Source organism: Magnolia sinica, chromosome 13 (genome assembly GCF_029962835.1).
Source record: "Magnolia sinica isolate HGM2019 chromosome 13, MsV1, whole genome shotgun sequence".
NCBI lineage: Eukaryota > Viridiplantae > Streptophyta > Magnoliopsida > Magnoliales > Magnoliaceae > Magnolia > Magnolia sinica.
The window spans coordinates 43,016,734-43,028,182 of record NC_080585.1 but is presented as its reverse complement, the minus strand read 5'-3'; the positions used below and the strand labels follow the sequence as shown (position 1 = coordinate 43,028,182).

Sequence of the window (11,449 nt, the reverse complement as noted above, 5' to 3'; positions counted from 1 at the left end):
ACTGCTGTAAGTAGAAAAAGTAACTTATTTGCTGGTATCCAAATGGGCCCTTAGCATCAGCGGGTTCCACAATTTAGTCAGTTTAATGTGAGTTAATATATGATACGCGACATAGAGTACTAAATTACTCCACGACCCTAAAATAAAAATGATCAAACAGTCATAACCGTATAGTTGAGGAAATAAAATGGATGGCAGAACCAAAACAGTATTGCCATCCATTTTGCAGGCCCTTTATTTGAATGGCTGTTATTATCCAATCAGAAAGAAAATGGGGCCACTTTCAATCCACAGTGGACCCATCATCTCCATTGATCCCACATAACCATTACCTGGAAAGTAATCCAGCGTGATTCTTCTTACCTTATCCAGAGCAAATTCCTTGAGGGGGGCCAAGAAAGCCCAACTACATCACCAACAACCACTGAATAGAGAAGGTCCACAGTGGAATTTACATGGTCCCATAAATCACCATGGTTGAAGCCAAAAATCAATGGTGACAGTAAAAATGGCCTTACAATTCCCTTAATCAGATGTCTCCAGTCATCCGATTGATGTGCTTCTATGGTCATGTGCACTCTGTGGACCCTCATGAGTGGGACCCACAGAAAAAGTAAAGACTCCCTGCATGACATGACAATTTTTTTTTCCTTTACAGTGTGGATCCCACACCTGTACATGCACGCATGGCGCATTTTCATTGGCACTGTATGGAGTGAGTTCAGAGCCCTGCTGGTCACAATCTGATTCCCATTATCAAAAAAGGCAATGTCATGAATGCTTGGATTAATTTCCAAGTATTTGAGCTATCACAACATACCTGAAACTAATTTGTTCTTGGATCCCATCATTTCACTTTCAAGCCTCCATCATGGCTCAGCTGGAGAAGATGCAGGTTAAGCTGGTCTATGAGCCATTGATATTCTTCGGCAGGCTTCGGCTCTTTCGCAGTTGTTGCATGTTCCGTTTCTTGATGCCACTTCTAAACATTGAACTTGCAAGGTGTGATGAATCCGACGAATGCAACTCACGTTTGCTGGTTTGTTGGTTAGCTTTCCTATTCAAGTATTCAGCCGCCTGTGCCTGAACTGATTAATCACCAAACACTAATGATAGTAGGAAATAAATAGAAGATGGACAAGCTAAATGATTTTGTCCTTGCCAACATATAGTATTCTATGATGAATTGATCTCTCAAATTTTGCATGTTTGATTTCAGTTTAGGTTGTGTTTATCAGTTTAAGCATATTAGAAAGGAAGTCTTGAGTGTCCTACTCCCAAGGAACAAGTACTCAGCCTTCCAAGGAACATTACTCCACGGGATTACCATTATGGGTGTGTTTGGATGCAATGTCGAATCAAATCGCAATCATCTGTCTATTAGAGAAGAAATACTCAAACCGTCATTTCATATTGAGGAAGGTTCCAAACTGAAATTATATTACTTTCAAATAGGACTGGAACAAAAAATAATTGCAGTTTGAGGCTACTTAATATGAATACCAGGAAACGCCATTAGCTTTTGTCGTTTCTTGTTGATTAAATTGAAAGTTCTCAAATCAATTCCCCTGTGCATCCAAACGCAGAGTAAAAGTCGGATCTGAAAAATCCTTATTCAACGGCAAAGACATCCACAACTGAAAAATAGATCATAAACATTATAATGCTATAAGTGTAGATGTATCACTCGGGAAGTTAAATCTTATAGCAGATCTTAAAGACTGTATTCACCTTCCAATAACAGATTATGTAGTGATTCTAGTTTATTTTACCCGAGGGTATGGCAAAGAAAGGATACAGCTCATAAGAATAAATGTATTAAGATAAGGGAATCACTATTTACACCCACCATGACTAATATGGGTACTCACACTTTCTACTTGATGGTGAATAGTACAACTTTGTATTACGGTATTATCAAAAGTACAAAGAATGGGTGACCTTGACAAATTATAATAATAATAATAAAAGTGGGTGTAAATAGTGCTCCCTCAAGGACCTATTTGGTAGACACTTAAAAATGAGTTCATCTCATTTTTGTTTGTCATAATTATGTATTATATATCATATTTCATTTTGGTAAGGATTAAAAGTAATCTTGATAACCAATCATGGTTTTAAATATCATCCGAGATGGCTTGGTATCATCTGAATCATATCGGCATTGATCCAAAACTATGTGAATCACCACACCGATATGAAACCAAGTTGGACCAAGTCAAGGTCAGTCGTACCAGTTTTGGTCCCCAGGTGAATCGCATTCTGAAACTGGTACTTAAATCCATGTAACCAACAATCATCATCTCTAGACTCTAATACATAATTGTGATTAACTATAAAATGAGATGAACTCATTTTAAGGCGTGTACTAAACAGGCACTAAGACATTAACCCAACAATATCCACAAGCTGGGCGTAACTCCACCTGGTCACAATGTGCCAAAAGGTCCCAAGCCCAAGCAGAGGGTCGATTACGGGTGGGCAGTCATTCATCAAACCTCTGCTCAGAATCATGTTTCAAATGATTTTTAAAGGAGAATTCATGAAGCCGATCCCAAATAGCTGAGACAAGATTATTATGATGATGATGATGATGACGATGATGACGACGATAATGACCACCAGCTGGCATGTAGCCCAATTGGTATGATTCGCTTTGCATTTAAAAGATTAGTGTTTCTAGAGTTCAGAACCCTTTTTTCTTGGAATGATTATATTGATGTTAATGGCTAATGATAAGCTAAAACGAGAGAGAAAATCCACTCATATTGAGAAAACTTGGGAAGCCGAGCTAGTACACCAATGAAGGGCATCTAGAGTTCAGAACCAATACACTTCTGAAGTTCAAGTTCTCTTTGTAATATTTCTTCCAATTTATGCTATTTATTCTAAATGTTTTGAGTTGTCCGTATTCAGTTTGAAGTGTACCAGAATGTGAAGCAGCTAATGCCCTCGCCATGTCTCGAAGTTTCTTTATTCTTTCAATCACTTCTGCCTCTGCAAAGAAGTTATCAATATTGGTGGGTTGAGAGGACAGAAGTGCATTTTCAAACCCCTGCAAAAGAAAAGGACGTAAATGATACTATTAGTAAGAATAGTTCACGAACAAAACAGCACCATTATATTAAATTATATCTTCATCCTAATATCACTCCATCTAAAAGAAATATAAAATCGAAAAAAGACCATATAGTAAACCAAATTGTTTCCATGTCTAAACCAGCCTAATTGTTGGAGTTTAAGAGAAAGCACATCATCGTTAGATGAAAAGGATAAAGAGGTATTGTTATAGACGGATTCAAAGATACTAAAAGTATTGCAATTTTGTAAACTCTGAGCTATTCGCAGTGGAGATGACAAAAGCATGGTCGAGAAATAGACTCATAGTTAGGAACGCCCTCATAATAGCAACTAAACTGCAAATGACAATATATGGGTCAGAATTAGAGTCCTTAGGATTTCAAATTAGTTAGACTAAAACAGAGTACATAGAGTGCAATTTTAATAACATTAGGAGTGGAAATGAGGAATTAGTTAAGTGAGGAATTAGGTAAGGAAACCAACTCCCAAGTATCATTCTACTCAAGGAATCACATTTCTTCCATCATAGCTTGCTTCTGGTCAGGATTACAGAGGGCCTCCTTGAGATTCTGATAAATAGAGGAAGAAGAGACCAAGGTAACAAAGGACTTGGAAGTAAAAGACACACACTGAAAGGAAACGTAATGATCCATATGATAACAAGTACATGAATGAGTAGGCTTATGTAAAGCAATAGGGAGATCATCAAAAGACAGAAATAATACATGGAGCTCCTTTAAAAGTAGATCGAATGGTGAGAGGCTGATTAGTGAGGGATTTCTTCCACCGATGGTACACAAGGAATGGCTTGAGAGATTCGGAAGGATAAGAATCTTCATCAAGAGAAGGGACTAGAAGAGGAATATAGTGATTTAACAGTCTGCCATGAGTCCCTGACTAGCAAGCGGATCATATAACGAGCAACCTTCAAGTGAGAAGTAGGAAACATCCTCAAATAAAATGACATCCACTGACACATATTTCTTGTGAGTCAATGGATTATAGCATGTATACATCTTCTGGGATCGAAAATATTCCAGAAAAACACATTTTTCAAACCGATGACTAAACTTGTCATTACTACCATCAAGCTTGCGAACAAAATAGGTCATCCAAAAACTTCAGGAGATAAGGGAAAGGCTTTATCATGAGGATGTATAATTGCAAAAGAAGACTTATTTTGTAGAATTCTAGAGTGAATTCTATTAATAAGAAAATTAGCATTTTGGAACATTCATATTGAGGAGAAAATGTGTAAATTCAATATATTGATTCTTCCTTTCGACAAATACCATTTCGTTGTGGGGTCCTTGTGCAAGAAGTTTAAGATAGAATATCATGGTCCTACAAAAAACTCAAGAAAGCTTTTGATGTATATTCACCCCCATTGTCAAAGAAAAGAACTTTAATGGGGCATTGAAATTAGATGGTAACTTCATTATAAAAAAATCTTGAAAATATTGAATAGTTCATGTTTAAATTTTATAAGACAAATCCATGTCATCTGAGAATGATCATTAATGAAAGACACAAAGTATTTATAACCAAAGACAAAATGAACAAGTCCAAGACCCCAAACATCAGAATAAACTAATTCAAAACGTCTGGACTTCCTCTTAGTTGAACAGGAAGGAAACTCTATAATGCTTAGAAAATTCACAATTGTCATAACATAATGGTTTAAGAATAGTAATAAAGGAAAATTGAGTTTGACTTGATAAAGATGGATGTCCTAAACGACAAAACCATATAGACACTGACTATCTATCTAATGACAAAGCACTCATAGGACTAGCGAGAGTATCATCGAGAAAGTAAATCCTGCCACATTCACTGCCCCCACCAATCTTCTGCTTCATCTGGAGATCATGAAAGACACAATGAGAAGGAAAGAATATTAAAGAACAATTTAATAACTTAGCAAGAGAATTAACTGACAATAGATTAAAAGGAAAAGAAAGAATGTGTATAACAGAAATAATTGCATAGTGGGAGAGAGGGTGATGGACCCAATCCCGGAGATGGAAGATCGATCACCATATGCGACTGTAACAATACTGGATTGACTAGTAAGTTGATAAGAAATATATATATATATATAAATGAAGCTTACCAGTCATGTGAGATGTGACCCTTGAGTCTATGACCCAGAAGGGAGATGAGGACAAATGAAGTGCAGTACCTAACTGAGCTAAGCTAGCACTAGTAGTGAAACTCGAGTCTTAAGCATGGCATTGCATCAAGGCATCATATGCCTCTTTAAAGATGGTGACAGAATCACCTGAAGCAGACATACCGAAGGACAAGGTTGAAGATGCCTAACGAGTCTTCTATCAAATGATATAACACCGAACATACAAGCTCTTGCTCACAAAGGACAACTAACAATATCACAGCATTGATCAACCATAGAATTAGTGCCACTACAATGAGTACAAGTACGAGGAGATCCATCATGACCACGACCACAGCCACATCCACCAAAAATGAGGTTACCACAACCACCTCTATCAAGGGCTCAACCCTTGCTGCAACTGCCTTAACCAAGGACACATCTACTACTCGAGGAGCTCCAACTTGGAGCCCTAGAGCTGGAGACGGGAGAAGGACGATCGCTAGCTATGCATATCTATCAGTGGCAACAAGAGTAGTAGGAGACGGGACAAAAACTCTCTGAACAAGGGCATAGACAACCGAAACTAGAGGGAAGGGATCCATAACTATGACTTGATCACGTACACTGATGTTCTAGATTTAATCCGGAGAGACTGTATAATTCGAGTTTCTTCACGTTGTTGCCAGATGAGTTCAAATTCTTGAGTGCAATAAGATGGAACAGGATGGTACATATCCAACTCATCCCACGTACCACGCAAAATAGTGAAATACTTCTTCAAGCTTCTAGCATCTTGTTGAAACTTGCATATGCCCGAAATTAACTTATACACCTTGGATATATTGTGATATTCTGAATATATATCCTGGATCCATATCTTTTTAGCTGATGTAAAAATATAACAAAATTACAAATGGTAGTCTCCCATACCATTTAGAAGCCAAGCCATGACATGGTAATTTTCGTTAGTCCAGGTTTCAAATCGCTCCCATTCAACTTAATGGTGGTTATCAACAAAGTGCGAGACTCAAAGGGCCCCACAAGAGCTCCAGAAGTGAGCTTATCTATCATACTATGTCACTAGAATGGGCAGATATTGAACAGAGATGAAAAAAAAAAAAAATCTAATGAAAGGATCCACAAGAAGACAATGTATACAACTAACTTTGTGCGTATAGCCGAAGGTCCAACCAGCTCAAAAAACAGAAATTCCCGCTTAACAGGTCTGAACCTCAAGAAAGAGAAGTAAAAATAGGTCCAGATATGTACTAGATATAATCCCTTTGCATAATCCACCGATTTTCTTTTTTTTAAAAAGGGCAGAAAAAGTGAAATTGCACCTCTAGTCTCCCGAAAAACTTGTTAAAAACGCAATCAACAAGCAAAACAGACATATGGATGGCTAACAATTGTGAATCCATGTGCTAGATTTTCTCACAAAAATCCCTTCGATTAGGAGAAATTTCATAAAATCTCAAAATGGGCCTTTTTTGCACAAAATACATTGTGGGGCTTGAAGCTCACCCTAAATGAGCCCAAAAAAAAAAAACCCACAAAAATCACCATAAAATCTTCTAAAATCAAGATCTTACAAACCATGCCCTCATAGTCTACAGGTCCGTACGAATAGTACAGATGCTAATGTCAATTGTAAGGACGCTAACCTCAGCAGTGTGGGATAGCCACAAACAAAAATATAATCAAAATCTTATCACTAATACCAAGTAGGAGATTGGAGGAGAACAAGGAGGAAAACAGAAGAAGAAAAATAGAGAGAGGAAAACAGAGGAAGAAACGGCGACGGCTTTTTGTTGTTACACAACCCCACACCTTCTCATATCATTAATATATATAAAACACAGGGTACTCCAGCAGTGTATACACACACTCCAAAAAAATAAAAATAAAAAATAAAAAAATAAAGGAAAAACAGGAAAAATAGATTCATTGACTTGTACATATATATTCTCAATATTAATCGCCCTTCCTGTTGTATCTAGACTGAACCCATATTCCTTCATGTAATTTTGCTTCTCTCCCAAAAAAATTTTAAAAAATAAAGATATGATAATGTATTAGGAGTATTACCCCATGTGTCAGTCTTATGGTTCTTACTAAACTCCATTGATATTTGAAAAATTATTTACTTATTTTAGCATATGTCTCTGTGAGTGTGTGGGTGGGTGGGTGTTACCTAGTATACATAAATCCGTATAGATGACTGTTATTAAAAGTTGAAGCACTTCTATATATTTTATTGGCAATTACAGATTTTATCAATATGAAAAGATGACAACGAAAGCTATCTATCAAGGCAAAAGACAGATAGGATTGATGCACAAAGATTGCATGCTTACACCTCCGTTTGCCTAAACATCTGCAATTCTAGCCTCCCTAGAGGCTTGAAATCAGAATAAGTACATCATATGTTCTGTCTTATTGAATCTTTACCAACGTGTCCCTCTTCGGGAGGCCCAAGCATCAGCACTCTTAGAACCCCGTCAATAATCAAGGACTGGTGAAGAAATCAACATAGGAACACTGTTTTAACAGCCACGATCTCCACGTGATCCAAGTTAGCCTGTCCAATGGGACCACAGAACACAAAATCTAGTGACATCTTTACACTTATATTTGTAAAATCACCATCATAATAGTCATGTGTTAGCTATTTGTGTCAGCGCTAAGATTTTGTATAATGTAAAATGATCATCCCAAAATGGGCAATGCATCCATACCAATGTCCCCATCGTGGTCATTGATGAAGGCAGCCACATTTTCAAAAGTGGACCAGACCCTATGTATCAAGGAGCATCCTCAAAAAGCAGTACCATTCCATGCATTACAATAATCTTCTTAAATTAGCAGTTTTTCAGAATATAAGAACAGATTACTGTATACATTTAAACTGTGAATGGTTTGACATGTAAATCAAAAGTGTCACTCTGATTGGTATAATAGAAAAGCACGGATTCAATAGAACTCTAGAATGTCGGGTGGGGGGGACAGAAGGTTTACCTAGAAGAGTGCAAGAATGTGAAAGAAATAACTGCAATATTTAAAATGAGAAAAATGCAACAACGGCTTGTAAGTTTAACTGACTACTGCTACAAAGCAATCGTGGTCCATTGATATCATGACACACGCATTTACCTTCGCTGCAATGGAATGAAAACCATTATCCAGTGAATCCTCAGCAAAAGTTAGCCACTCCTCATATGATACCCGCAGCCATTGATGATTTACATGTTTAAGGTCCCGTAGAACCAAGGCCTCATATTTCAATGCCAAGCAGCTCTGAAAACATTGATCAAGGAAATCAAACAAGAAAAGGGAAACAAAAAGACCTGATAATAAATTTAATAACATTAAAAAGGAAATTCTAAAGAAGTTCTAGTGATAAAATCTGGAAGGGCTTCTAGTAATCAGTTTCCTAGTGTCAGACATCAAAATAAGGTTTGTAAACTGGTCATGTTTTTATTTGGAGCCTAATCAAAATAACAACTGTTTGTGGAATGGAAAAGCTCAGAGTATCTATGTGTCTCAAGCTAGACTTTCTTCACCTAGTTGTCATCCAAGATGTCCTCCACGGACAGATAGTATACACTACAAATGCACAATATAGGCATTACAAGTATGCTATTGTGTATAAAGTAGTCGTATATCATATTTTACACAAATGCCATTGTACACACTTTGAATGTTTGCAAAGCTCTGCTATTCTCACGAGTGTGCGCAACACATACCTACACATCGATCAAAAAATTAAAAAGAAAAAGAAAAAAAAAATGCAGCTCTTCAACACACTAGCACATATGCGAATGTAGCACACATGTGCAAGATAGAAGCAGTCAACCAGTGGAACCTATCATTTAGTTGCACTGGCTCAAAGAGCCGGCTGGTCCACTCATCAGGTGATCCACAATGTTTGAAATGGATGGCTTGAAAATTTTGGCCAGGTTTCTTCTAGCCGTCCACTTTCACAAACACTGCATCCTACCTGATGAGGAGACCATCCTGATTTTTTTCCCAGGGCAGCGACAGTCACATTTTGGCTGGTGACCCCAACACCAACTAACTAGCTAGCTGGTGTCAGAGCTCTGTGGGCCCCACCATGATGTGTGTGTTTTATTCATGCCGTCCATTCATTTTAGGGCATGAGCCCAAAAATGAGGCAGACCTAAAGCTCAAGTGGACCACACCATAGGAAACAGTAGGGATTGGAGGCTTACCGTTGAAAACTTTTGGGGACCACAGAAGTTTTGGATCAAGCTGATATTTGTGTTTTCCCTTCATCCATGTCTGTGTGACCTTGTAAACAGGTTGGATGAAAAATAAACATTGCTGTGGGCCCTAGGAAGGTTTCCATGGTGGAAATCAGTATCCCCACTATTTTCCTGGTGTCATCCACTTGAGCTTTGGATATGCTTCAATTTTTGTTTCATACCCTAAAATGAGCTGGAAAATGCATGGATGGCGTGGATAAAACACATACATCATGGTGGGGCCCACAGAGATTTGACACCAGCTAGTTGGCTGGTTGCGGTCACCAGCCAAACCACGTCCGGCATCTACCCAAAAGGGAACTGATGTACAGCTCAGATACTTGAAGCATGTGTCAGCTCGGCACATGTGGGGGCGTGTAGAGTGGCCTGTAATAGTTCGAGATTATTAGTTATTACCCATCTCTGGCAATAAAAGGCGAGGAAATTTGGATCCCCAAAATGAAAATTCAAACATATAATTGCAGGAAATAAAGAAGAAACTCGCCTCTACATCTCTCACAAGAGCAAACGCATTAACGAAGAACTCTACGACTGAAAGCTTCTGATCAACAGACTTCTCCGCAATTTCTCTCAGAACAGAGACAGATTCAGACCGCATGAGCACCCTCAGCATCGAACGGATCTCCAGCAACGATTTCACATCCTTCGAGACCAGAACAGATTCCAAGATCCGGAGAGTTCTGTCATCGAATCTGTGAGATAAAGGAGAGAGTTGAGACTGAAAAGGAATGGGAAATTCCAAGCGAAATATATGAAAAATCAGATAAAAGGAAGGAGAGAATTAGGTTTAGAGAAAACCTTCGGTTTTGAAGTTGGGAACGAAAGAGGGAAACTCGTTCTGAAATTTCTTCGGACATTTGAAATGTGGAAAGAAATGGCGGTTTTGAGATTTGAAGAGGGGCTTATATAGGTTTCGGTCCAGTCAAAAATTGGAAATAACCATCCTTTTTCTGAAATTTACTGCTGTGCCACTAGCTTTTGGGGAACCGGAATCGCCACGACCCTGTTTTGGGGATTTTTACCAAAATGACCCTAAGTTAGCTGTTTTCGCGTATTTGGCCTACGTGTATAACACCTTCCTTTTTTCGCCCTCCGACAGAAAAATTGAAACTTTAAGACATAAGAGCTATGCTTGGATTCCAACATTGCTACGGCATTGTGTGGGGGGAGAAGTTAACTAGCATCCATCCCGAGGCATGTTATAGATTGGACTTAGTCGTTGGGCCCTACTAGAAGGCAGATCCAATATGTTCATTCTTTTCATGGCCCACAATTTATTTGGGAAGACAATAATCTTATTCTAATATGATCTGTGTGGCCCACAAAACTTGACAATTAATAATAGTATCCGTTTACTATCAACTATTTCCTTGTGATGTAGTTTTTCTGATCGGTGGATTTGAGTCGTTCTTCCAACCATGACCTTTCATGAAATTTCGATGAGAATGGATGGAGTGGATTCCACATATAGCCGAGAGTGGGCTCCACAGACAGTGTATGAAGCTCCTTTTGATAGGGCCAAAGCAATACGAGGACGACATTTGTCTTTTATAGTTTTTCTAGGAGGTTTTTCTTCCTTAGAAACTTCCTTCATGGACCTGTCACCACTCTCCCTCCAACGTTGGTCTCCGGCATTTGTCCTTGACGTTCTATTCTCTTACATTCTCCAATGTTCATCCGAAAAATCTTTCTTAAAGCTTCCTTTATCGGTTCTACCACCGCAATCATATGTTCTATTTTTTGACAAACTGCTCCTCTTTGTTTCATTTTTCCTATGTCAATATCATCCCTAAAAAGGATAGTTGTAGTCCTTATTTAAGTAAAACCTTAAATCTTACTAAGAGTCGAGATTGTCATATGTTAAGAGTCTACGCCGGCATGTGTTAGGGGTCCAAGTTGGCATGTGTTGGGGATCCAGGTTGACATGTGATAAGGGTCTAGGTTGTCATCTGTTTAGGAACGAGGT

The 11,449-nt window shown here is 38.3% G+C and overlaps 1 protein-coding gene across 8 annotated transcripts; it reads right to left on the bottom strand.

The window, feature by feature from the left end:
* Positions 1-679: 679 nt before the first annotated feature.
* On the bottom strand, positions 680-10,441 carry LOC131223677 (protein DOUBLE-STRAND BREAK FORMATION). 8 transcript variants are annotated; one of them, XM_058219135.1, is made up of 6 exons: positions 10,282-10,441; positions 9,968-10,175; positions 8,351-8,494; positions 8,216-8,246; positions 2,929-2,997; positions 680-1,088 (listed from the first exon to the last, which is right to left on the bottom strand). In XM_058219135.1, exons 1-6 carry the CDS (start codon positions 10,338-10,340, stop codon positions 907-909), a joined length of 693 nt encoding a protein of 230 aa, XP_058075118.1. In that variant the 5' UTR covers positions 10,341-10,441; the 3' UTR covers positions 680-906. The 8 variants fall into 8 exon arrangements, with proteins under 8 accessions (XP_058075118.1, XP_058075116.1, XP_058075117.1 ...); XM_058219140.1 differs by having other exon boundaries at positions 934-1,083; XM_058219133.1 differs by lacking the exon at positions 8,216-8,246 and having other exon boundaries at positions 2,929-3,055.
* Positions 10,442-11,449: the final 1,008 nt, after the last annotated feature.